The sequence below is a fragment of the Toxotes jaculatrix genome, chromosome 5 (genome assembly GCF_017976425.1).
Source record: "Toxotes jaculatrix isolate fToxJac2 chromosome 5, fToxJac2.pri, whole genome shotgun sequence".
NCBI lineage: Eukaryota > Metazoa > Chordata > Actinopteri > Toxotidae > Toxotes > Toxotes jaculatrix.
In genome coordinates this window covers 16198735-16221243 of record NC_054398.1, presented here as the reverse complement: position 1 = coordinate 16221243, position 22509 = coordinate 16198735, and the positions used below count along the sequence as shown (strand labels likewise).

Genomic DNA, 22509 nt, shown 5'->3' with positions numbered 1-22509 from the left:
TTTGTTCAGTCTCGTGTTAGTACTCCGTGTGTCTAATGGTAATGTTATGACAGTAGAATCTTGATGATAAGGACCCAATAACACTGTAACCAGTATATCCTGCTAGACAGCAGGCAGGTCGCACTTTGTTACAATAACACATAGTTTGGACTTGTTTACACGTCCCTGCTACACCTGACTGACTCATTTGGCCTCATGTGATTACTGCATTCATATATGCTGTGTGTAATCTGGCTTTCTTTTCCCTCTTCAGTCAAAGGGACAAGATTTTACATGTGGCTTACTGAACATTGCACATGTGGTCCATTGTTACAGAGACTCAAAGGGTGGATATTAGACTTAGTACCCGCTGCTGACTTACATGAACATGTTTTCTTTAACACCTATGTAACATCCTCTCTGTGACTAATCCTCTTTTCTTCTGCACAGGTGAAATCGTAGCCTGTTTTGTGATCATTAGTCATGAGGCCCAACTGCTGTTGTGTCACAAAGGATGACTAAGCTTTGTTAAACAACAACAGAAAAGAGAGAATCCATAGTACCCACACAACAACACACCTTATGTTCTGTATCAGTTCTTACCGCTGAAATAGCTTGGAGCTATGATCAGTGAATTAGTGCCTCTGATTTACTTGAAACCACCACCAAGTTCAATATTCTTTTATGAGTCAATAGTAGATAAGACACATGACATTTCTAGAAAGACTGGCTCCGCAGTAAAACACCCTTAAGTGCTTAAAAATTACTTTTATGTTCTGATAACAGTTGGCTCGTTTTCATTTCAGGGAAGTCTGACAAGGTAACTTAAGCACATAAGGAAACCCAGTGGAAACTTCTTAGTTAATAAATGATCAGGTTTACAAGAAAAGGTGCGTTTTAATGAAAAACAGCATAAGATTTTTTTTTTTTTTTAAGCCCTGTTAGTGGTGAACTCCTAACTTTTCATCAAGAGCCATCATCAGGTCAAAACTTATCTTGTCCCATACTTTGATTTATGACCAAAACTTGTGTTTAGTGCTAATTAGCAGCAAAACACTAAACTGAGATGGTGTGCATGGCACGTTAGCATTGTCATTGTAAGCATGTTAGCATGCTGATGTTTGCATGTAGCTCAAAGCATCAAAGCCTCACAGAGCCACTAGCATGGCTGTAGTTGTGTTACAATACAGAATAAATGGGGTTCTTTGTTGTTTCTTCAAACTTTGCATAACTCAACCAAATATTTTGTCATGAATATGAAAGAGTCTGGTCCAGTGAATGTGTGTATTCACTGAGTAAAGTTTAAAAAAATAGTACACTGCCAGGACTTGATGACAGTTTGGTGTCTGAGACAATGTTCTACCAAAACTATGGGATCAGACTCAGGTCATAAGCCAGAGGTCTGCGCCCTCCACTGAGCATCACTGCCTGCTGCGAAGAAAAGAAATCTCATCAATCTAAATCTACTTGTGGTGTTTCGTGCTTTTATAGTTCTTTGAATTTTTCTCGTCCTTGAGAGCCTGGTCTTGACACGACAGGCCAGCCAGACAGTTGTAGTGGTTAGGCTGTGCTTTAAAGAGGATCTCTCCTATTACAAACAGAAGTGAAGTGGCCAATCAAATTGCTGTTCCTGCCTGAGAACTTTATGTCAGTGCCAGACAGTGTGCTGTTTGGACACTGCACGCTGGGGGGTTGGTGCAGGGATTTGGGAACGTACAAAAGGTCTCTTGAATCATCAGATTGCTGCAGCTACAGAGAAAGACAGTTCACTATTTCCCTCTGAGTGAAATTTAAAAAAAAAAAAGAAAAAGAAAAGAAAAAGACTTCCACTGCTGCAGCCTACCTTTGTAGAGGTTAAGTTGTATATAAGCTGCAGCTGATTTCCTCACTGTCTCTTTTGGCCTTCTTGTGCTTGACACCCAGTGGGAATTGATAAACACTTGCAGTTTCTACACAGCTCTGGGAAATAACCCTGTGAAAGAGGAACCAAACCCTCTTGACGTGCTCTCGTTAGAACAGATCGCCAAAGCACCACATGAAACACAAGAACACCACGTATTTGTGGTGAAAGAATATGTAAAATAATACAGCCAGATGGCCTTCTGAATGCCACATCGCCTTGCTCACACTGAACACTGGGAACTTTCTAGTGTGGGCTTTTGTGCACAGTGCTGAAAGTGTGCATTCATTCTCACAGGAGAGCATCAGCTGCTGCAGGGAAGCAGGTCTAATCCTGTATCAGTGGAGTGTGTGTTTATTTTTATTCTTAATAAATGTGTTTAAATCAACCATTTTTTTGTTAATTGGGCTGCAAGCTGGATAAACAGGAGATGAAAAAGCTGCAGTGTAGCAGGCACTGATCACTGGGGACATAATGTACAAAGCAGAATTTTGTCATGTTCCTTATCTGAGACAAATACATCCTGAAAAAAAATGTTGTTATAAACGGTGGGGTTAATTTGGGTGCATGAGGTTAACAGGGACGTTCAAGTGTGTCCTTGCTGCTAATCAATAGTATCAGCTGGTTTGTTTTCTGCCAGGACTTTGTAACTGGTGACATGCTATTTTCCAGCGTGTTTAATTCCAGGTTTCTGGAAATATGTTCAGACTGATTAGCTGGAAAACTAATAAACAGCTGTCTAATAATGACAAAACCTTCATTTCGCACAGCTTTGTATCTTGACTCTTTCCTCCCCACAATGGTGTCACTTGTCTCTTGCCTGAGGATAAATTGAAGAAGACATTGCCTGTGGTGGCTGGCTGGATTTCAGTTGGCAGAGACCACAGAGCTGCTCAGAGGAGGGTTTTGAAGTAAATTTCTATTTTGCTGAAAGTAAGCCGCCACGAGGGTGCCAGAAAGTGTTCAAGCTGTGGATGTTGCATTTAGCAAAAAAAAAAATTACACTTTAAAATGGATCATAATCACAACACCTAACAACTCCTGAATGCCATTTTTGAGTCAGCAAGGCCACAGTACAACTATGAAGCAACTTTTCCATTTCACTTATACATTCAAAGTAATCACACTCTACGAAGCTAACAGTGCACTCTGGTAAAGGCTGCAATCTGCTAAAAAGCAGAAGGTTTAATTCACAGGTCAGACAGGTATTTGAGCAACTGTAAGAGTTATTGCCAGTCATGTTTACACCACTGTCCCTTCTTTGACTAGAATGTAATTAAAAGCCTTTGAGAGGCTGTGAAGAAGAATTATTTTCCCTGTGTGGAATCTCAGCAGGCTAAGCCAATAATTTGGGAGTTGGAAGCAGCTGAGCTCAATGCTAGTGCACTGTCTCGCTGGCCAGAGGCCCCGGAGTCACCGGTAACAGGAAGCTGGAGCTGATCGCTCCAAGAAGGTGACACAATAATATTCAAAGAATCGGGCACATGTTGTTGAGGATGAACTGCAGCCTACTTTCCAGACTAAACTCACTTTACCTAAATGATCGCACAGTGTGTTTTTCTTTATTGTTTCCTCATTTGTGATTGGTCATTTGTATATGTAACAGGGGAAGTCAGAGGCATCATGGCTTCAGAGTTGAACATCATCAGGTTACTTCATGGCAAAAAATGTTGCACATTCAGTGTTTAAAGAGGAAACTGTGCCCATTTAATATTTCTAGACTGATTTCCCATCAGGTCATATCCTTAGAAAGCAAACATATTTAACCAGTTAATGTCAGATCACAGGAATTCAATCTGCAGCCACGTTATCATCTTTTATATGATTACTTTATGGTTTCTAATGTGAGGATTTGCTGCTTTTTATATCATTAGAAACTGAATATTTTTTGTTCTGGACGGTTGGTGAGATAAAACAATCAGTTTGGACTCTGGGAAATGGTTGTTGACGTTTCTCACTATTTTCTAATCGATAAATCAACAAAATTATATGAAACCTAATCGGGCATAACCTATACAGTTATGTATTTATTTATTTTGTGCAGACGTTACAAAACATGTCAGCGCACGCATGCAGGGTCAGACAGGATGCTGCAGAATAAGCCATCCCACCCACCTACTATACAAATATTTAGATTCTTAATTTGCGCGTATTCTCCCTAAAGGTCTCTGCAATGCACACACACACACACACACTGTCGCCGGTGAGATGCGTCATCTGAATGCATGGAGACAACCTGTGGTGAAACTTTCAAGTAAACTCGCTTTGTTCGGTGCATTTGGGGACATGCAGTGCCCAATGAATGAGCGGCTACTCTGACGATGCTGCCAAGCGCTGCCGGTCGACACGCCCCCAGCAAGGATACAACCAGCAGGAACAGGCGCTCAGGAGACGCACTCACTATGCTGGAGAGTGTTTGAAGCCGCGATGGGAGTTAACACATCCAAGTTTCTAGAGTTCCTGATACAAGCGTCGTTGCACTAAACAAAGACTTTGGGTTTCTTGTGTGTGTACGTGTGTGTGTGTTGTTGTGTTTTTTTTTTTTTCCTCTGAGGGGGCTTGTCTGCATTTTTGTCCGAGGCGTTTCTCTCACAGGATGTTGATGATACTGGAAAGCCGGGTAAGATCCTAAAGTCACTTCTCTCCGATGAGATCGACCTCCTCCTCCTCCTCCTCCTCCTCACCACCACCACACAAAGGGAACCACGGAACAAGTACTTTTTTTCCTCACACGCCATCGTTTTATTTTATTTTTTGAATGTCATTAAGAAGCAGAGGGGGCTGTTTCAAAGACAAAATGGATCACTTTGCAGCAGAGTGCCTTGTTTCAATGTCCAGTCGTGCAATTGTTCACCCTCCTAAAGGGAATAGGGAGATTAAACCAGAAATCCCGTCCTCCTCCAAGAACGGGGAGGAAATTAAAGAGCCTTTGGTGAAAGATAACTCCTCTCTTTTTGTGGTGGCGCGGATTCTGGCGGATTTTAACCAGCAGACTCCCAACAATGTTGCCGAGCAGGCAAAAATAAAGGATGAGAGCATGCCGAACCTCATAGATGATGGAAACTCTGCCACACCTACCACCATCTCCGATCCTTCGCTCAAACAAAGAGGCAAAAGATCGAGAGGTCGAACTGAGCAAGAATCACCTCAGAAAAAGCACAAATGCCACTATTCAGGTTGTGAAAAAGTTTATGGCAAATCATCCCACCTCAAAGCTCATCTAAGGACACATACAGGTCAGTTTCAATGGATGCAAATGTTTGTTGCTGTTAACATGACTTACTGTGGTTCCCTTGCCCTTGTGAGAACGGATGGGATTATTAAAACTGAAAGTACTGATTAAAAACAGTGTGGTTTCTCTTACATTCAAACCGATATTTGTGCAGAGGAGGGTGATTGACTGCCGTGTTTCACCGAGTCATATGCGTAAATATTCACGGGTCCACCCTAAATGAAAATAGTCAGCGCCTTCTGCAAAGTAAAGCCAGATTTGTTTTCTATTTTTTGAATATTTGCATTGTTTGATTAAGTTGTATGAACTTTGCGAAATGTCCTTTTTTTTAATTTCGGGGAGAGGGAGGGAGGAGGAAATAGTGCCACTCCCACTCAAGTCTCCGAGCTTTGTCACGGCTTTCCTCTGTGCAACCTCCCCTGCATTGGACAGTGTGTACAAACCGAAACTGCAGTGCAAACGCAGAAACAAATCACACAGATCAGATTCCGAGCCTCCTTTTCTGCGCACAGCGATAACAGTAAACTTGTTTGTTTCATAGCAACATGAGAAAAAAAAAAAACATCCTTCGACAACATGTAATGTGCACATCACAGAACAAACTAAGTGTGCACTGATATGGGCATGCAAAAAGTTCTCAAGATCAATCCAGCACAGACTGAGTGTACCGTCACACTGCAGAGAGACAGGCTATCAAATGCGCTCCAGATCAGCGGTATGTTACGTTTGACCTTCCAGAAGGACCATACATCCATATTTGCGCTTTGCATTCCGCAGGATAGGCTACTGAGAGGAGGGAAAAAGATGCAGATCGACTCAAATTGGGGGGTTGATAAGAGCTGTGCTTTCGTCTGTCTGCCCAGAGCCCTTTGTTGTGATGTGCCACACCCCCACTAGACAGACTGCCAGCTGATCTGGCCAGCAACAGACTCAGCTAGCTGAGCCTCGACTGAGGAGCCTCTCCTCCCCTCTGTTCTGTAGACTGCAGCTCACGCTCCCTCTTCCCACCGTTATCCTCCATTCTTCACACGCACACACATACACACATCAGCCTGACAGACCAGAAACAAAACAGACCTCTCTGTATCCCATAAGAAACGCCTTGTGTGAACTTGACATAATGAGTTTATGAGTACATGAGAAATCTGAGCAAGAAAAAACACCCAACTCAGCACAAAATTCTGAATATGTGGGACACCTTCTTGACAATGAGATTTTTTTTTAGAATAACTCTTCTCACAGGGGTGAATTCTTGTCTCATTGCTTGTGAAGCTTTTCTTTCTACCTTACTTGCTGGGATACTACACTCCTCTTTCTGGCTTTGTGACTGGTTTGTGCCATAATTAGATTTATCATCCTTTAGAATAATTTCATATGGATGCCATATGCCATTGAAATATCAAAGCATAACTTTAAAGCTGCAAGTACATACTATAAGACACTATACGGCTGTTTTATGGTGCTTTTTCTTGTAGATGGTTGGTTGTACTGTGTTGGTGGTGCAGCTTGGTGCTGACAGCTGAGGTGTATAATCAGCGTTTTTCACAAAAAACAAGCTGAGAATGATTTGGCTTATATATGTGCATAAGGTAGGGTTCCATAATACTAATAATAAATGCCAGTGTCTTCTGCACAGTGTGTTTAAGTGCAGTTTTACTACTGTATATCAGCCCTGCCCTTGTCTCTTTGCTCATTAAGCCTTTCCTTTCTTTTGGATATGCTCCTGCGCCTGGCGTTGTGATTGGTTTGTGTCCTATAATTTCTGATAATGAGGATGGTTTCTTCTTATTTGATTGGATAGTCTCAAAACGTGAGTCATCTCGGTTTAGCTGCCTCGTCTCAGTCAAAGTTGCAGCATCGCTCTCTCCGCGTGCCAGCCTCCAGCACACGGTGTGCTTCCCTTCAGCCCCAACCATGTGTTTTTAGAGCAGTTTTATTGCTCTGTATTAGCCCTGCCCTTGTCTCTTTGCCTATTAAGCGTTTCCTTTCGCCTGCCTTTCTGTTTGGATATGCTCCAGCGTCTGGCTTCACGATTGGTTTGTGTCCCATAAATTCTGATAATAATGACTCTTTCTGCTTATTTGATTGGATAGCCTCAGAATGTGGGTCATCTGAGTTCAGCTGGGCTGCCTCAGCCAACCTTGCAGTGCTTTCATAGAGCCAGACTAGCAGTGTGCTTCCCTACAGTCCCTACTAGCAGAGTCAAGAGAGAATGGATCCCAGCCCAGTCAGTCCCCAGCCAAACACCGCTATCTAATTGAGGGGGGAAACACTGTTATAGACACTAAACAAAGAGCTAGGGACAAGGCGTCCTTACTTGACTTCTCTAACGCCCAAAGCCTCATCATCCCGGCTTTTGCAATCCTTGTGTGTGTGATTTGTCAGAGTGTAAGAGGAGCTGAAACCTGAGCTACGTTGTATTTCTTATGCAATGTCTACAGTACATAATAAATCAATCCCATTACAAGCTCACAATGAACTTGACCCGACAGTAATGTCTTAGAAGAGGCATCATCATTTTTATGTTAATCCATGCAAAGATATTTTCATATTTTAGTTTCTGTTTTGATAGTGCTGTTGACATCGTCATATTACTCATTACTATTATTGTTCAGCAACTGAAATATCACCGCCTGCTACTTACATAGTTAAATTCAGAATCAGTATCAGTATATTGTATGTTGCAGTGTATTTTATTGCCTTTTGTGAACTACTAAAATATTTAAGAGTCAGTCTAAATAACCAATTACCTCAGCTACAGAAATAGTTTCAGTCTGTTTGCCTAATTTTTGAGATGGATGACACTTCTGTTGCCACTCCAGCACAATGAAGGTGAATAAAAGTTGATTTACAGTGCTCTAAGCATTTAAAAAAAACCCTGAAAAACTCAGTAGCAGTGTATTTTAACAGTGTGCTCAGAATCATTTACAAACCTCACCGTGAGTGCTTTTCATGGCAGGGAAAACTGTCCACAGCAAGGCCTTTATGTTATCCCAAGTTACTGGGAAATTTATCTCTTTAATGGTATTAAAAGGTTCCCGGTTAAAGGTCTCTTCACCAGAGAAAAAGTGGTTTCATTTTAGGTTTCTTTTCAAACATAGCTTGTCTCTTCTAACACAGTGTAAGAGGGACAACCAGGATGTAGCAGACATGGGAGTACACGCTGAATTTAAATCGCTCATTATACTGCATTGAGTTTGATGGCGAGGAATCCACAGCAGTTTAGGGGTCTAAGGTTACCAGACAGCTTTTGTCTGATCTCCTGGTGTGGGAGGTGGGGCTTTTCTCTGACACATATACTTATCCTGCAGTATGGAAAATGCAGTCATGTACATCTGATGTACAGATAAACTCAGTTTTATAGTCAAATGGAACAAGTGAAGGGCCGTAAAGGCAAAACTGCCTCTGATTATCTCTGAGACTTTCTCAGCACCAATTGATTTCTTTTCATTAGTTTTTTTTCCCCAGACTCTTTCTCTTAAGAGTATAACGAACTCTTAACGATGAAGACCCACTTTCCCAAAAGGTGTCTTGCGGTCATGGAGTACACGGTGTTCTCTGTGAAGCCTCATTACTCTGCTTTGGTCACGTCATGCAGACGGCCATCTCCAAAGGAGAGATGGCCCCTGACAAGCTCATTACAAGTCATGTCTTCTTCAGAAAGAACAACCCAGGCCTTCTGTGCCCCCCACAGCTGGGCCTCACAAAAGGCCATCTTGTCAGTGTATGAGACCTATTCGAAAACTATTTGAATCACGGGGAAGAACAGGGTCAATATTTCTCAAAGACAAAGAGCCTAATGACATATTTTACAGTTGGTTTGATGTTTTGTCTAGACCTCTTTTGTGGTGTGCTGGGGGTACCTCTAATACTGTGAGATGGCTGTAAAGCCTTTTACTGTCTGTCCTAAAAAATAAGTGGCACCACCTGGCAGTACAGTTCCACCGCCATGTAGACCCAGTTATTCATGCATGCTTTCTATTTTCGGTCAAATAACTGTGGTTAATGACACTTTTTTAAACGTGAAATTATCCCTAGTTCCACATGGAAAAAAAGAAGCAGGAGTCTCTGATTGTATATACTGCATCTCTGCCAGTGGTTTTATATTTGGCAGCACTGCTGCACAGAGTGCACAGTGTTTCTGTGTGGCTGGTGGCAATGATGAGGTAGCAGGGTGGAGATGGGGTTTTCCTGCCCTTACTTGAGCCTGACCTTGGCACAGCATTATGCAAAAACTCTACTGGGGCACAAGAGGTTAGTCTGTCTACTTGCCACACGGCAGGATTTCCACTATCCCTCCCATTTGAGCCATAGTTCTCCTGACATGTAATGAAACGATGACTCCTCAGTCAGGAGATCCTCACCAGTTTACATTTGTCTCCATTCTGGTGATGTTGTAAGCTATGCTAGCGGTGTGTAGGGCAGTCTGTGCCTTTCGTTTGGATTGCAGTATCTTAACAACTGTAGGATGAATTGCCATGACGTTTTTTTATAGACAATCATAAATCCTAATGACTTTGGTGATCATCTGACTTTTCCTCTAGAGCCACGAGGAGGTTGACATTTGTAGTTTCAAGCACAGCGTCTCATTTATGGCCAGATACTTGCAAAGTTAATGACATTTCTACCAACCTCAGCAGCACAGTGTTTAGTGGTAATTAGCAAATGTTGGCATGCCTACACCCTAAACTAAGATGGTGAACATGGTACATATTACCTGCTTATCCGGAGCATGTTAGCATTGTCAATGTGAGCCTATTAGTTGGTGTCATTTCAGTTCAAAGCAGCATTGCGTTTTAAGTATAGCTTCACAAAGCCTATAGCATGGCTGACGACTCTTAGTCTTTTTTTAATAAATTTACAGATGCACAGATTTTTGTGTTTTCTTTTGCTGTGGGACAAGACATTTTCCTAAAAGCAGCTTGTGTGAATGAAATCTGGTTGGCCCACATTTAGCAGCACAGTATACAGTATGTCCAGTGGAAACAAGGTATTAGTTAAATCTACTTGATCCTGGGGATGTAAATAAAACCAAAGTGGAGCCACCATCTTGCCTGTTCTAATCCTCTGGTGCAGGGTTGCTGCTCCATGAAAGACACCACAAAGGCATGTTCTGGTGCACACGCTGTCCATATGCTATCCTACATGTGGACATGTAAAGCTGGCTGGAGGATAGTTCCTCACTAATGTTGGAATATAAATCAGATTTAATTGTGATTAAGCAGCAAAGCATGCACGGTGGACACTCATAATACTGAAAGGCCCCTGTCAGGCAGTTCCCTGGCTGTGCTGCTTTCAGTGGCCCACAGGGCTCATGTATTCTTTAGTTAGCTCGGGAGTTCTACTATAAAAGCTACTCTGTCTATTCCCCCCACCGGCCCCTCCCACCCTTCTCTGGCTTGCAAAGCAAAATAGGTGCTGAAGCGTGTTGTGTTGCGAGGCCAAGCCCCGGCCATGGCTTGTGGCGTGGTGTTGATTACCGGCGGCAGGAAGAGAGGGATACAGACCTGTGGAACATTGTGCATTTTTCACCTCTACTGTTCAGAAACCGCCAACCGCATCTCACACGCGAGGGAGGGTTCTGCAGTACAAAGAAGGAGAATATACAGTGTGGCAGGGTGGGGGTGGGGTTATATAGCGGGATATTCACTGTCAATGCCCTCCATTGATGTAGGTCATTTATTCAGCTGCATCTGCAGCTAATCTGATTAACGTTTGAAGGGCTGTGACCTCTGCTGCAGAGAACACCCCTGTCAATCCCGCCACTCTCAGGGTCCCATCTGAGAGGTAGCCTCTGACTGCGTCCACTTCAGCACAGCTTGAATGAGAGGGGAATGGCTGAAAATTGCTGTGGAGCTAATGTCAGAGGGAGTGTTCTGTCTCTAGCTGAGCTGTTTATGTTCCCTATGGTATGTAAGGTGTGTCCCCTTTCTCTGCATGATAAATCAGACTGTGGCAGACCACGACACAGAGGGGTGTGGCCCTCGGCGCAAAATAAGGAGTATTTTGTTCAGTCTTAGGGGGAAAAAGGGCATAATCATTTTCCCTGTGAGGCATGAAAATATTCCTCTCCCACTCTCCATCGGAGTATCAGGTATAACACTGGGACAGCTGGTGCTGTCTCCAGCCTGTATCTCCTCTCATTTGCAGTGTGGTGAGGCCTCTCAGGATCTAGCAGGGCTCTTTGTTTGGCACTGGGTAGTAAGGATGTCTATCTCATACGAGCTATAGTGTCAGACTCCATCAGTGGAATGAGCTGGCAGTGTGCTGCATGAGTGAGAGTCACGGGTGATGGGGCATCCCTGCTCCCACCTGCTTATAACTGTAAACACCCATTAAAAGCTGCAGCTGTTTGCATGTCCTTAGTTAACCAGGGCCTAAAAGATAAGGAGACCGCCTGCAACACATCAAGGCTGCAGGTTGTTTTAGCATGCACTCAAGGCTGAAAGAGAGTGCCCACTCTCACTAATTGAGGCAAATGTGATGAGCTGGTCAGTGCAGGCGAGCTATCACGGCCCTTCCCTTAAAGAGTTAAGGGGATGAAGTAATGTATGGCTAAGTGTGTGCAGGAATCAGACAGTCACACTCGACCCCGTTGCATGTGTCTGGGTGAATGTCAATAGCCCTGTGCAGTGCAGACCAAGGGGAGTGAGTTACGGTTAGTACGCGCAGCTTGTCTGATTGAAATGCATTACAGGAGTGCCTCTCCTGCTGGGAGCGAGGCTGCTGCTATTGTTCACAACCTGACAGCTATAGGCCCACAAGGGGAGCAAGGCTATTCAACGGCAAGCAAGGTCCCTCTCAATAAAGACAAAAGATGATAATAGATCAAATGCTCCCTGTTTTTCCTGAGCTTTCCCCTGACAAGCTTGAGCTGGTCCTCATCGCGAGCACCTGACCCACCCAAGGGTCCTTTGTTACTCCTGCAGAGACGACTTATTCTTGTTTGCCACAAACTCAGAATGGAGCTTTAGAGAAAACATGTTTCGAGTGACTGATTTTCTCAGTAATCTGACTCCCCTCCCACAGAGTTAATTTTTCATAGACAAACAGCCACGTAAACAGTTGTTCTGATCTCAGATGTGTTTCAAATCAAGCAGTGTCCTTTTTTTTTTCTTTTCTACCGACCGCAGAACTTTGTGAGCCTTTGTTGTTATTTTTGCACAAGCGAAGCCTGCATATACTGCTGTGTGAACAATGAAAAGAGGAGCTGCAAAGGCCTTAATGTATATTTATTGTTCTGCTCACACATGTTTGTGTTTATGTCAGCTTGGCATGTGACGGTGCGTGTGGAGGGAGAGGCTGGGCACGGTTGGGTTAACCCTGTCTGCACCAGTGGTTTATGCTGATGAGGGACTCGGTAGTCATTTTAGTATTACCCAGAATCCCATGAATGGTCGTCTCCTGGCAGAGTAGCTGGCTCCTGGTTGGTTACAGGTCATACTCTGTTGTAAACATGCAGCCTAATTACAGGATTGTGCTGAGCCCTGCCACTGGAGTTAGTGGTGTCCCTCTCATTTCATGTTGCCAAGCTGGCTGTGCCACTAAGCCAGCACTGAAGTGAGGTAGCTCTAGTTCTAATGAGCTGCGATCTACAGTCTGACTCCAGTCTTACTTTCTCTTTGTCTCGCTGTTTGCTTGTAAAAGTCCATACAGGTTTTCATGTGCATCTTGTTTTTGTTCTGAGCTCTGTAAAAGATATTTCCTGTTCTGGTTCTCACTGTGCAGGCAGAACAAAGTCAACTTCAAGGTGATCTCTGATGTATCCACAGGAGCTGCGTTTTTTTCCGTCCTTCTCACCCTACAGAGTTATTTACTCTAGCTCTCTTATGGCAGGCTCACGTGGAGGTTTTAGCTGTACACTGTGTGAGCTTGGCCCATGCCTGAGAACACACCAGGAATGTTATCTACTCTTGTTTGAAATGCTGGTAGCTGTTGTTGGAGCAGGTGACCGGGTTGAGTTGTGCTGCTGCTGCTGCTCACGTCAAAAAGAGATTCGATCTCACCTTTGCAGACAGCATCTCTTACACCGGGGAGACAGATTCCATTTCTCTTAACCATTTCTACAGAAAGTGAGGAGAAGCCAAGGAGAAGCCACACTTCTTAGATATGAATGAGAGGAGGATGGAGCGAGAGGAGCAGAGATGAGCTGTTTATTTACTGACCCAGTGGCCTCGGAGAGAACAGTTATATAACAAGAGTACCTGTGACATAATCGCATCGCCTTGGAGGGGGGACACTAGTGCTTAGCAGAGGTACAGTTTGTGTGCATGATGTAACTCACTTTACGGGTAACTGGGTCACTGTGTTCGTTAGGGAAAAGCTTCCCTCATTACGCCCCCCCTCCCCTCCCCCCCCCCCCCCCCCCCCCCCCCCCCCCCACACACACACACACACACACACACGCACGCCCCTTCTCGCCCTCTGCAACTGACACATTCTGAGAAAGACAAACCACACCCTGGATGTGGCACTCTGCCAGAGATGGGATAACCAATCGGTGGGGCCTGGCGTCATGGTCACCACGGTGCCCTGCTGTGACAACACTGGAACTAGATGGGAAGAACAGCGGGGTAAGGGGAGTAGCTTGCTGCATTCTTTTTTTCAACAGAGATGCTGAGTAATAGCTGCAGCCTATTGAAATATCTTGGAGAGTGACATCCTCCTACCACAACAGAGTAATAGCCCCTATCATTGTTTCCAGTCAGGAGCAAAGTGTCTGTTCCCTAAACCTCCCTATCCTCATGTTATGAAACAAGCACAACAGTTAATTGGGACATTGCGTGTTTTATCTTTGTGCAAGTGAATCTTCCGAGGCTGACATTAGAGCAGCGGGATTTTAATGCATATTCATACTGTTGACCTAAATGCCAAAAGCAGTTTAGCAGGAGGTGAAAATGGGTAGAGTATAAGTTAATTCTGCATTTTCTAAGAAGTCATGGAGCTCTAAATAATTTGATGCGTCTCGCTGAGTTGCTGCTGGTTGCTGGATACCTGATGCTTCCACTATGACTGCATTACTGTATCAGGGCAGTTAGAATGGATATCTCAGCCTAGCTCTCTGGTGTCTGGTTAAATATTAATGTTGTTGGATCCGTTACACTGGTTATTGAGCCTTAAGCAGCATACAGAGCTTAGCTCTTCTTTTTTAGCCAATAACGCAATTTGCAGTGCCAGGTGGCAGCACGGGCTGCTTCTCTTGCTAATAAGGTATGAAATCAGACTATCATGAGTCTCTTCGAAGAGATTAGTGCCTTAAAGGTTACACTGCTTCCCTTCTCTGCTGGAGCATCGCTTCAAGCAGGGTGTAAACTCAGGGGTCAAACAGTTGTGAACGGTAACTCTAACTTCATGGAGGACAGATCAGTGCATTTCTTTTTTTTTTGTCTTAACTGAAGCAGGAGAGTGAGAACAGTAAAGCGATTTCACAGAAGAAAAAAGAGACTAGGCTGTGACCAGTGTGTAGACTATATGCAAATGTACATATGTCAGTTACAGAGTTTACATACACTGAGCCCTGTAGGAGCCCGCAGGAACTGTAGTGGGCAGGGCTGACTGAGTTTGTCTGGAGCTGAGGTGAGGCGTCAGAGGCAGGAACACAGACTGGGCTGTCTAGACTTGCTCTGTCTGTCTGCCTGTTTTGTAACCATGCAGTATTTGGGGGGGAGGGATCAAGACTAGTAGTGCACTGAGTTCTTGTTTTTGAGACTCACTGGTATCAGGTAGCATATGAGTGTTTGATGCTGAACAGCGCTGTTTCCATTGTGGCCCTGAGGGAAACCACAGAACAAAGAAAGTATTCGACGTGCCTGTTCTTATGCGTTCATTTGTCATGCTACCAATAAACATTAACGTATCTCACTGTCTGCTCCTTTTCATACTTTAAATCCTTGGCATAAGCTACTCTCATTCTCAAGAAAGAACCATAACATTAAAAGAATATGTCCCGCCCTTTGCTATGATACTGCAAGGTCACGCTGGTAAAATTAGAATGCTGGATGTAGCTATTGTCAGGCAGAAACTCAGTGAAATGGAACTAAAAGGAGTACAGTATTAGACATGTTGGCCAGTGGATGCAGAACGCTGCATTTAGGCTCCATGCACACTGTTTCCACATCAGAATGGAAGGAAACCACAAGATATATAGTACCATCTGGCTTTGAGTATATTTGTGTCAAAGCCCACTTTTATTGCCTGATGGAGGGGGGAAGGGTGTAATTTCCCATGTGCCGAGTCACAGATAGTTGCATGTTGGAAAATGGGCTGGGCAACCATTGTGACTGTGATTAGCATCTGGAGCTTAGATAATTAAAATGTCTCTGCTCCTTCAGCACAGCGCCAATTTTTAGGTGATTTACCCCAAGTCCCATGGCTCACTACAGCATTTTTGCCTCACGTTTTTTTTTTTTTTTTTTATATTTTGAAGATATCTTGGGTGGTTTTTGATATCCTTCCCCTTACTGGCCCATGAGACCCAGCAGTAACCTTGTGCTCGTTATTCCTTCATGACTCAGTCGACCATGTACAGAAAACAGCACAGGCTTGTTCAGCAGGACCTGTCTTCTCTGAAAAAAAAAATGTCTGTTTGCTGTGCATGGCAGTGTTCATGACTTGTTAACCTGTAAACACCTAATAATGAGTCACTACTGTGGCGCCAGTGTGGTGATCAGAATGCAGAAGTGCTATGCGATGTGCTATATGTTACACTCATTGACACTATCAGTATTTCTGAAAAGTCTTACTGTAAATATTTGATTCCCATTGTGAACAGGACTAAAACCTAAAGCATTTAGGGTGGATTTAGCATGTTTTGGCTCATTTAACACAAATCACATATACTTTACATTCCTGTCCACCATTCTCCCAAGAATTGTTTGAAAAAAAAAACAACTTTTTAAAAAAAAATTGCATTCTGTTGGTCTTTTCAGACTTCTATTCATTTCAGTTGGGAGTTCAAATTAGCATCTGAAGAACTGAAATGAGCCTGAGTTAGGAAATCCATCATAATGCAAGCCCTTTCACATCGTTGCAAGCTGATTTTCATATCAGACTAAAAATCAACGGAAAACAGTGGCAGGCCTGAAAAACAAGTTCAGAGATATTTTTGTGTGCTTTGAAAAATGGACAGGCCTAATGTTAAGCATACGCGATCTGTAGAACTGGTAAATGGGCCAAAACGTGCAAAAAACATAGGGAAATGCTGCAGAAACATTGAGAAAAAAGGGTCAGCAGTAATGTAAAGGAAATGGTATAAACTAAACGAGCTGAAACGTGCACACTGCTGTGATCCTCAAAACCATGCTGCTATTGTCCTGTGTTTCTTGTGTGATCAGACACTGACATCTCTCCTTCCTTTTCTGTTTTGCAGGAGAACGGCCTTTCCCGTGTACCTGGCCAGACTGCAGTAAGAAGTTCGCTCGCTCCGACGAGCTGGCCCGCCATTACCGCACCCACACGGGGGAGAAGAAGTTTGGGTGCCCACTTTGTGACAAGCGCTTCATGCGCAGCGACCACCTGATGAAGCACGCCCGGCGCCACTCAGATTTCCAGCCCGGCATGCTGAAGAAGCCTCACGGCAGCAGCAGCAGCAACACCACACGTCCCAGCTCCCTCAGCGACTACAGCCGCTCAGATGCCTCCAGCCCTACTCTCAGTCCCACCCTCAGCCCAGCCAACTCGCCTTAAACTGAAACCCAGTCGCACTTTCCGCCTCCGACCTGCGAGGCCCGTGTTTTTGTCATAACACTTGTGTTGCACAGTTGTCAGCAACCCCCCCCCCCCCCCCCCCTTTGCTATTCCTGCGCTTGCTGTGGTGTACCATACTGTACATAAGTGCTTATTGTAGTGCAATTACTTGTGTGATCCTAAAAGAAGGTAATGCCTTTCCCAGATGGCAATATTTACATTCTGTACCATATGTCTGTATTTTTTTAGCTTCTGAAGATGGCTAGTTGTCCAATGTACGTTTGCAGTCAGCTAAACAAGGTTTGGAAGAAAAAAAAACAGACACCCAGACAAGTCTTATCAAAAAATTTTTGGTTTTGTTTTTTGTTTTTTTGTTTTGCTTTTTGTTTTGGTTTTCGAACAGGGGAGGAGGAGGGGTACACACACACCTCAGGATTGAAGACAGTTGCTATTTCTGTAATACCACAGTACTTAACAGTACTCACATTGACTGCACAATATACTCATCACTTTACTCTGAAATTCAACAGGGGTTGAATTTTACGCCCTGCTCAGGGATGGCCTTGTTAGCTTGAAAGAATGAACACGGTGAAGAGAAACATACAGTACATATATAGCAGCCTTACACTCAACACAATTTGCACTCTTTTTGTTTTTTTATGGTTTTTGGTTTTCACGTTCGAGGAAACTAGCCCTATGGTCATACGGTCAATCGTACACAAAACCCATTCTCTGTTCTCCCTTGTGTTCTGGGGATTCATATGTAATGTAAATGCTGTGTGTTAAGAAATCGATCCCCAAGCCCCCACCTCAGTAAACAAAATACATCTGTTCCTCCACTGCAATGTTAATATTCAGTTGCCATTACACTGGGTTAAATACAGTATGTATTACAGCAGTGTGCAGTATATACTGTGTAAATCTGCACTGTGGGAGGATAGGGATTATATTGGGTGAACAGTTTTTTATAAATATACTCAGTTAAAGAAACTTTGGAACCTTTAAATAGAGACAGTTAAGTTTCAAAGCAGCTGTTCATGTTTTTTTTCTTTTTAAATAAAAGTGCTGTATCATCAGCCAGTATTTCACGCAAAATGGACACAAAGGGACTTTAGTTGAAACAATGTTTATCCATCTCTCAAGCACACAGGAAAAAGTACCAAAGACAAGAGTGAAAGAAAGCTTTCTACTCAGTCTTGTAAGCCGCCCTTCATTGAGGCCTGGGGCTGGTGGTTGGCAGTATCACAGGTAGAGCCAGACAGCCTGCTCACTTCCCCCCTTCTGGCTCTGCCTTTTTGCGGCCTCCCTGGAGGAAACAGCTGCATCCCTCAAGAAGCTATTCACAGCCTGCAGGAGGAGTGCTAACATGCCATTCCCAGGGAGTCCTCTCTCATCCATTTGGCTCTACCTGTCCTGTCAGAGAGCGGTGAAGCGCCAGGCCTGCCAAATTGCGTAAGGTCGGCTAACTCGGGTGGGGGTGGGGGGTCAAATGTAGGCCAGAGCGTTGGGCAGAGCCAGGCTGGGTTGCAACATGGTGAAACAGAGAGGGAACAAAGCAGCTATCTGCAATAGACAGGCAAGAGAGGGCAGGCCCTGATAAAAGAGGAGAGGTTTATCATGAGCCGAGCAGCACAGAGGAGGAGACACCCAGTCGCAGACACCCCCATCTCCTCCAAAAAAAAACCTCCCTTCCTGCCTCCAACTGTAGGAGCTATGAGCGGAAAAATGGCTGTAATTAGTGGTTTGATCCAACCTGTAGGTTAAGAGTAGAAAGAGAAGTGTATGAACAACAGTACTACCTAGACAATGCTGGCAGTGTGGGTGGGATGTACCCAGCTTCATCCTAAGCACAGGGAGAAATCATCTACTCTTGCTGGAGAGTCAGATTTCACAATTGCCAAGGAAAACGTTGCTCCAGATTCACACCAATAAATCCAAGCTCTCAAACAGCTGCTTTCAAACTTCTCTCTCGCAACAGGGGGGCTTTTAAACTGTTGTAAAAACATCGGAACCAAAATGAACATATCAGCAAAGTGCAGTGCTCACCAGCCTCACGTTGTCCTGCCTGTGAAGCTCAGATGTCCCGTGAGAAAGCTGACTTGTGTTTTCTAGACAGACATGCCTCAATAAGTCAGGCAAAAGGCACAGTAAACCTTCCATGGAAACGGGCACCACTATCAAAACTGCTGCAGCCCCGCCAGTCTGTGTTATGCCTACATTTTCTTTTAATGCTTCAGCACTATGGTTGGAAATAGTTTCACCCATGTGGTGCGGTCCTGTCAGACCCCTCCAGACTGTTGTCATCATGAACTGCATGTGCTAGCTTCATCTTACCAAGAAGTCGTCCGACTCTAACCCCACAGCTTCACACTATATGCATGTTAACAACTTCACCCTGAAAGCGTAGATGGCTTTTGAGGCGGTCTGGCAGGTGTAAGTTCATGAATGGCAGGCCTTGTCCCTCGCTCTCCACAGCACCCATCTCTCTTTAAAGTTGTGAAGAATCAGCTCTGTCACATCCTCCAGAAAGAAAACATCCCTTATTTAGATTTAGATTGAATGCAGTAGTTTCCTCAAAACACGACATGTTAAAAAACAACCTTCTGTAAGATGTAAAGTCAGTTTCCAGGCTGCAAGACGACACTTTGAATGCCACTGATCAGCAGCTCTCAGTGAAAGAAGCACTGAGAGGGTTTTTACTTTTACCATTTCTGAAAAAAAAACTTTGATTTTCACAAACAATTTCTTCAAATTGCTGTTGAGCAGCTTTTTGTGGTATCTATCCATGGCTTTTTTTTATTATTATAGTCAATTTTTGACTTGGTTTGTAGTGTAAATTTCTCTTGCAAGAAAAAAAAAAAAATCTGAGTGGCCCTCACCCTCAAAGCACGTTTCATGAATCACTTCTTAATCCATAATCTGCACATTTACCTCAGGGTCGACATCCGCAAAGCAGATATGGGACAATTTGTGGATTTTGTTGTAACATCAGTTGCTGCACAGAAATGTCTGCCAGCCTCCCACGGTGTTCCTGGGTGCTTAGTGCTCACTGCTGGTCAGTGTCCGACCACACTGGAAACACAGGAATGCCTCTGTACGGGCCCAGCTCCTGCCTATTATGTCCTCATAACATTCAACAGTCCTGCTATACGCCTTAGTAAGCACTGGGCACTCTGGACACTGTTTTCAGTGAAATGAAATGCCCCTTTAAAGACCTTTGACCGTTAGTGTCAGTGGACTTAATGTACAGTAGGCAACAGGAAGCTCCTACCATCTGAAAATAAACCAACTGTGACAGTGTAAAACATCCCAGTCTATATCCATCCATCCAGACTGCACCAGTGACATATAGGCCTCCACAGGCAAAGTGTCTCATAACTTTTACTCTCACTGTACCAAATCTACTTGAATAATCCAACACAAAAGGCCATTGAACACAATTTTGTACATGTCCATTTTCACTGTACTTGCTTTTGTTGTCAAATAATTATTAACCTCTCTGGAGAAAGGTGTATAGTCTGTTTTTTGTTTTATGTTTTTTTCTTCTTTTTTTTTCGTAGATTTTCCATTGTCTTCAGGTCATTTCAGCAATTCTTCTGAATTTATCACAGCATTAAGGTTTGGGGCTGTTTAAAGGCACCATTTTTTTTTTTTTTTGCTTAAATAGCATAATTGTAATCCCATTAATTGGGGTTCACCCCTTTAATCAGAAACACTTACTACTCTGTTGATGTCAGGATGCAGGTTATTCCAGTTAGCCTGTTATCCAAAATTTCTTCAAAGGTAGAAAATGAAAGGATTGTTTGGGGAGTGATTGGGGTCACGATAAGAAACTTCCTGACCTCTGCGTACGTCAATTTCAGATGGAGTGATTTATTTCCTTTTAATATTTAGATTCTTTTGAAAGTTTTCCATAAAAATAGAGACCACAGCATTGTGAGTTAGCGATGTAGTCATAATTTTTTATTATTGCTTTTTTTTGTCTCATATAAACTGTTTAAGCTTGTATGTTTTTTCAAAAATCATACCTCTTCAAATATTTGACTTTTGTTGTACCTTCATATCTTTTCAAAGCATCCATCATGTAGCTTACGTTTGCTTGATGAGTAGCACAAATAACTGGTGGTTTTATTTGTCCCTACTTGAATGAAGAAGGAAGGAAAGAGAGACTTTTTTTCTGTAAAAACAAACAAAAAAAACCCACAAAAACAAAATATTTAAAAAAAGCACTGGGCTACATTTTATATAATCATCCCATGTTGTCGGGGTCCTGCACATCCTTGTACGTTTAAAAAGTAATCTTTCCGGGGAAAAAACTGAAACCATATTTTTATTATTTTATGTTACAAAAATATTTAAACCACCTCTTCCCTACTGAGCTCCACATATTTGTCTTGGTTTGAATATTTAGTGATGATGTCAACTGTAAATTGGTATGAAATTCCATTTCAGCATTTTTTTAAAATCCAATTTTATGATGGTAATCCCAGTAAGATTACAGATTTCGACAAGGACTTTGAACAATGACATTATGGAAATACACGTTTCTACAAGATGCTAACAGTGTACCAGTTCATATTTTTTTCTTCTAATTGTAAAAATACATTTAAGAGAATTGTTGCCTAGTATGTAAAGAACTAACCTTAATCTTATTTAAAAAAAAAAAAAAAAGTTCATATTAATGACATGAATATATCACTGATGAGACCATCTCAGCTGAAATCTTTGTGACTGATCTCAATGTAAAAGCATGATTGATGCAATTGTGTGCCAAAACCATAATGGTAACTTCATAAAGATGATACAAATGTTGAGGATAAAAGGAAAAAAAAAAACTATCTATTATCGGACATTTAACAAACTTGTACAGTTTTATAAAGTGTGACATGTTTTTATGTTATGTACAGGATTTAATGAAGCAACTCTGCATATTTGATATGCAAGTGTTCAAAGGTAAATATTTCTTTTTCTGCTTAATGTAAACATTATGATTGTGTAGCTTTGTTTTCATTTGGTTCTTGTTATTTAATTTTTTCTTCTTCTTTTTTTTGCTGTATAATACTCAAGCAATGTATAATGGCTTATTACAGGTATTTTTTGACATAAACAATCTTAATGATAATGAACGCCCAACCATTCCAAAGGATTGAAAATTGCATTTGCTATAAATGTGCTGCTTACATCGACCCGATGCATTTTTGTAGGTTATGAATAGAAGTCTGTCTTGACTGTGAGGTTTTACACGTTGTGAGTTGTGCACAAGGTACGTTTCTCATTGTCAACATTTCCCAGGTTTAATCTCTCCTTTCTACTCTGCAGGCTCTTTCTGTAGGCTAAGCCAATTCGAATGAAAACCATACATGCAATATTTAAAATTCAAGGACATACAGAGCATGTCTTCCCTCATGACAAAGGCCTGAGGCTTTTTAAGGTGGGGATAATGTTTAAGAGACAGCCATGAAAGGACAGAGTGGATCTTGAGCAGTGAGACGGGGCTCTGAGTTCTCACAGCTCATCGGAGGCTTCACAGTTACAAGTTGTTACCAAAGGCTTTTGAAGGGAAAGATGAATGTTGCATTAATTTTGAATCCAACCCAGTTTGGGCCCCTGGGTTCAACTTTATATGCTCTAACTGTTGATCAATGGATGTTATGCTTGATATGGACCTTTTTCTACATCTCAAATAAGCAACTTTTTTTTATTTTTATTCATT

At 42.8% G+C, this 22509-nt stretch overlaps 1 protein-coding gene across 1 annotated transcript; it reads left to right on the top strand.

The window, feature by feature from the left end:
* The first annotated feature begins 4174 nt into the window (after positions 1-4174).
* On the top strand, positions 4175-21675 carry klf13 (Kruppel-like factor 13). The gene is made up of 2 exons (XM_041037555.1): positions 4175-5115; positions 16480-21675. Exons 1-2 carry the CDS (start codon positions 4638-4640, stop codon positions 16794-16796), a joined length of 795 nt encoding a protein of 264 aa, XP_040893489.1. The 5' UTR covers positions 4175-4637; the 3' UTR covers positions 16797-21675.
* Positions 21676-22509: the final 834 nt, after the last annotated feature.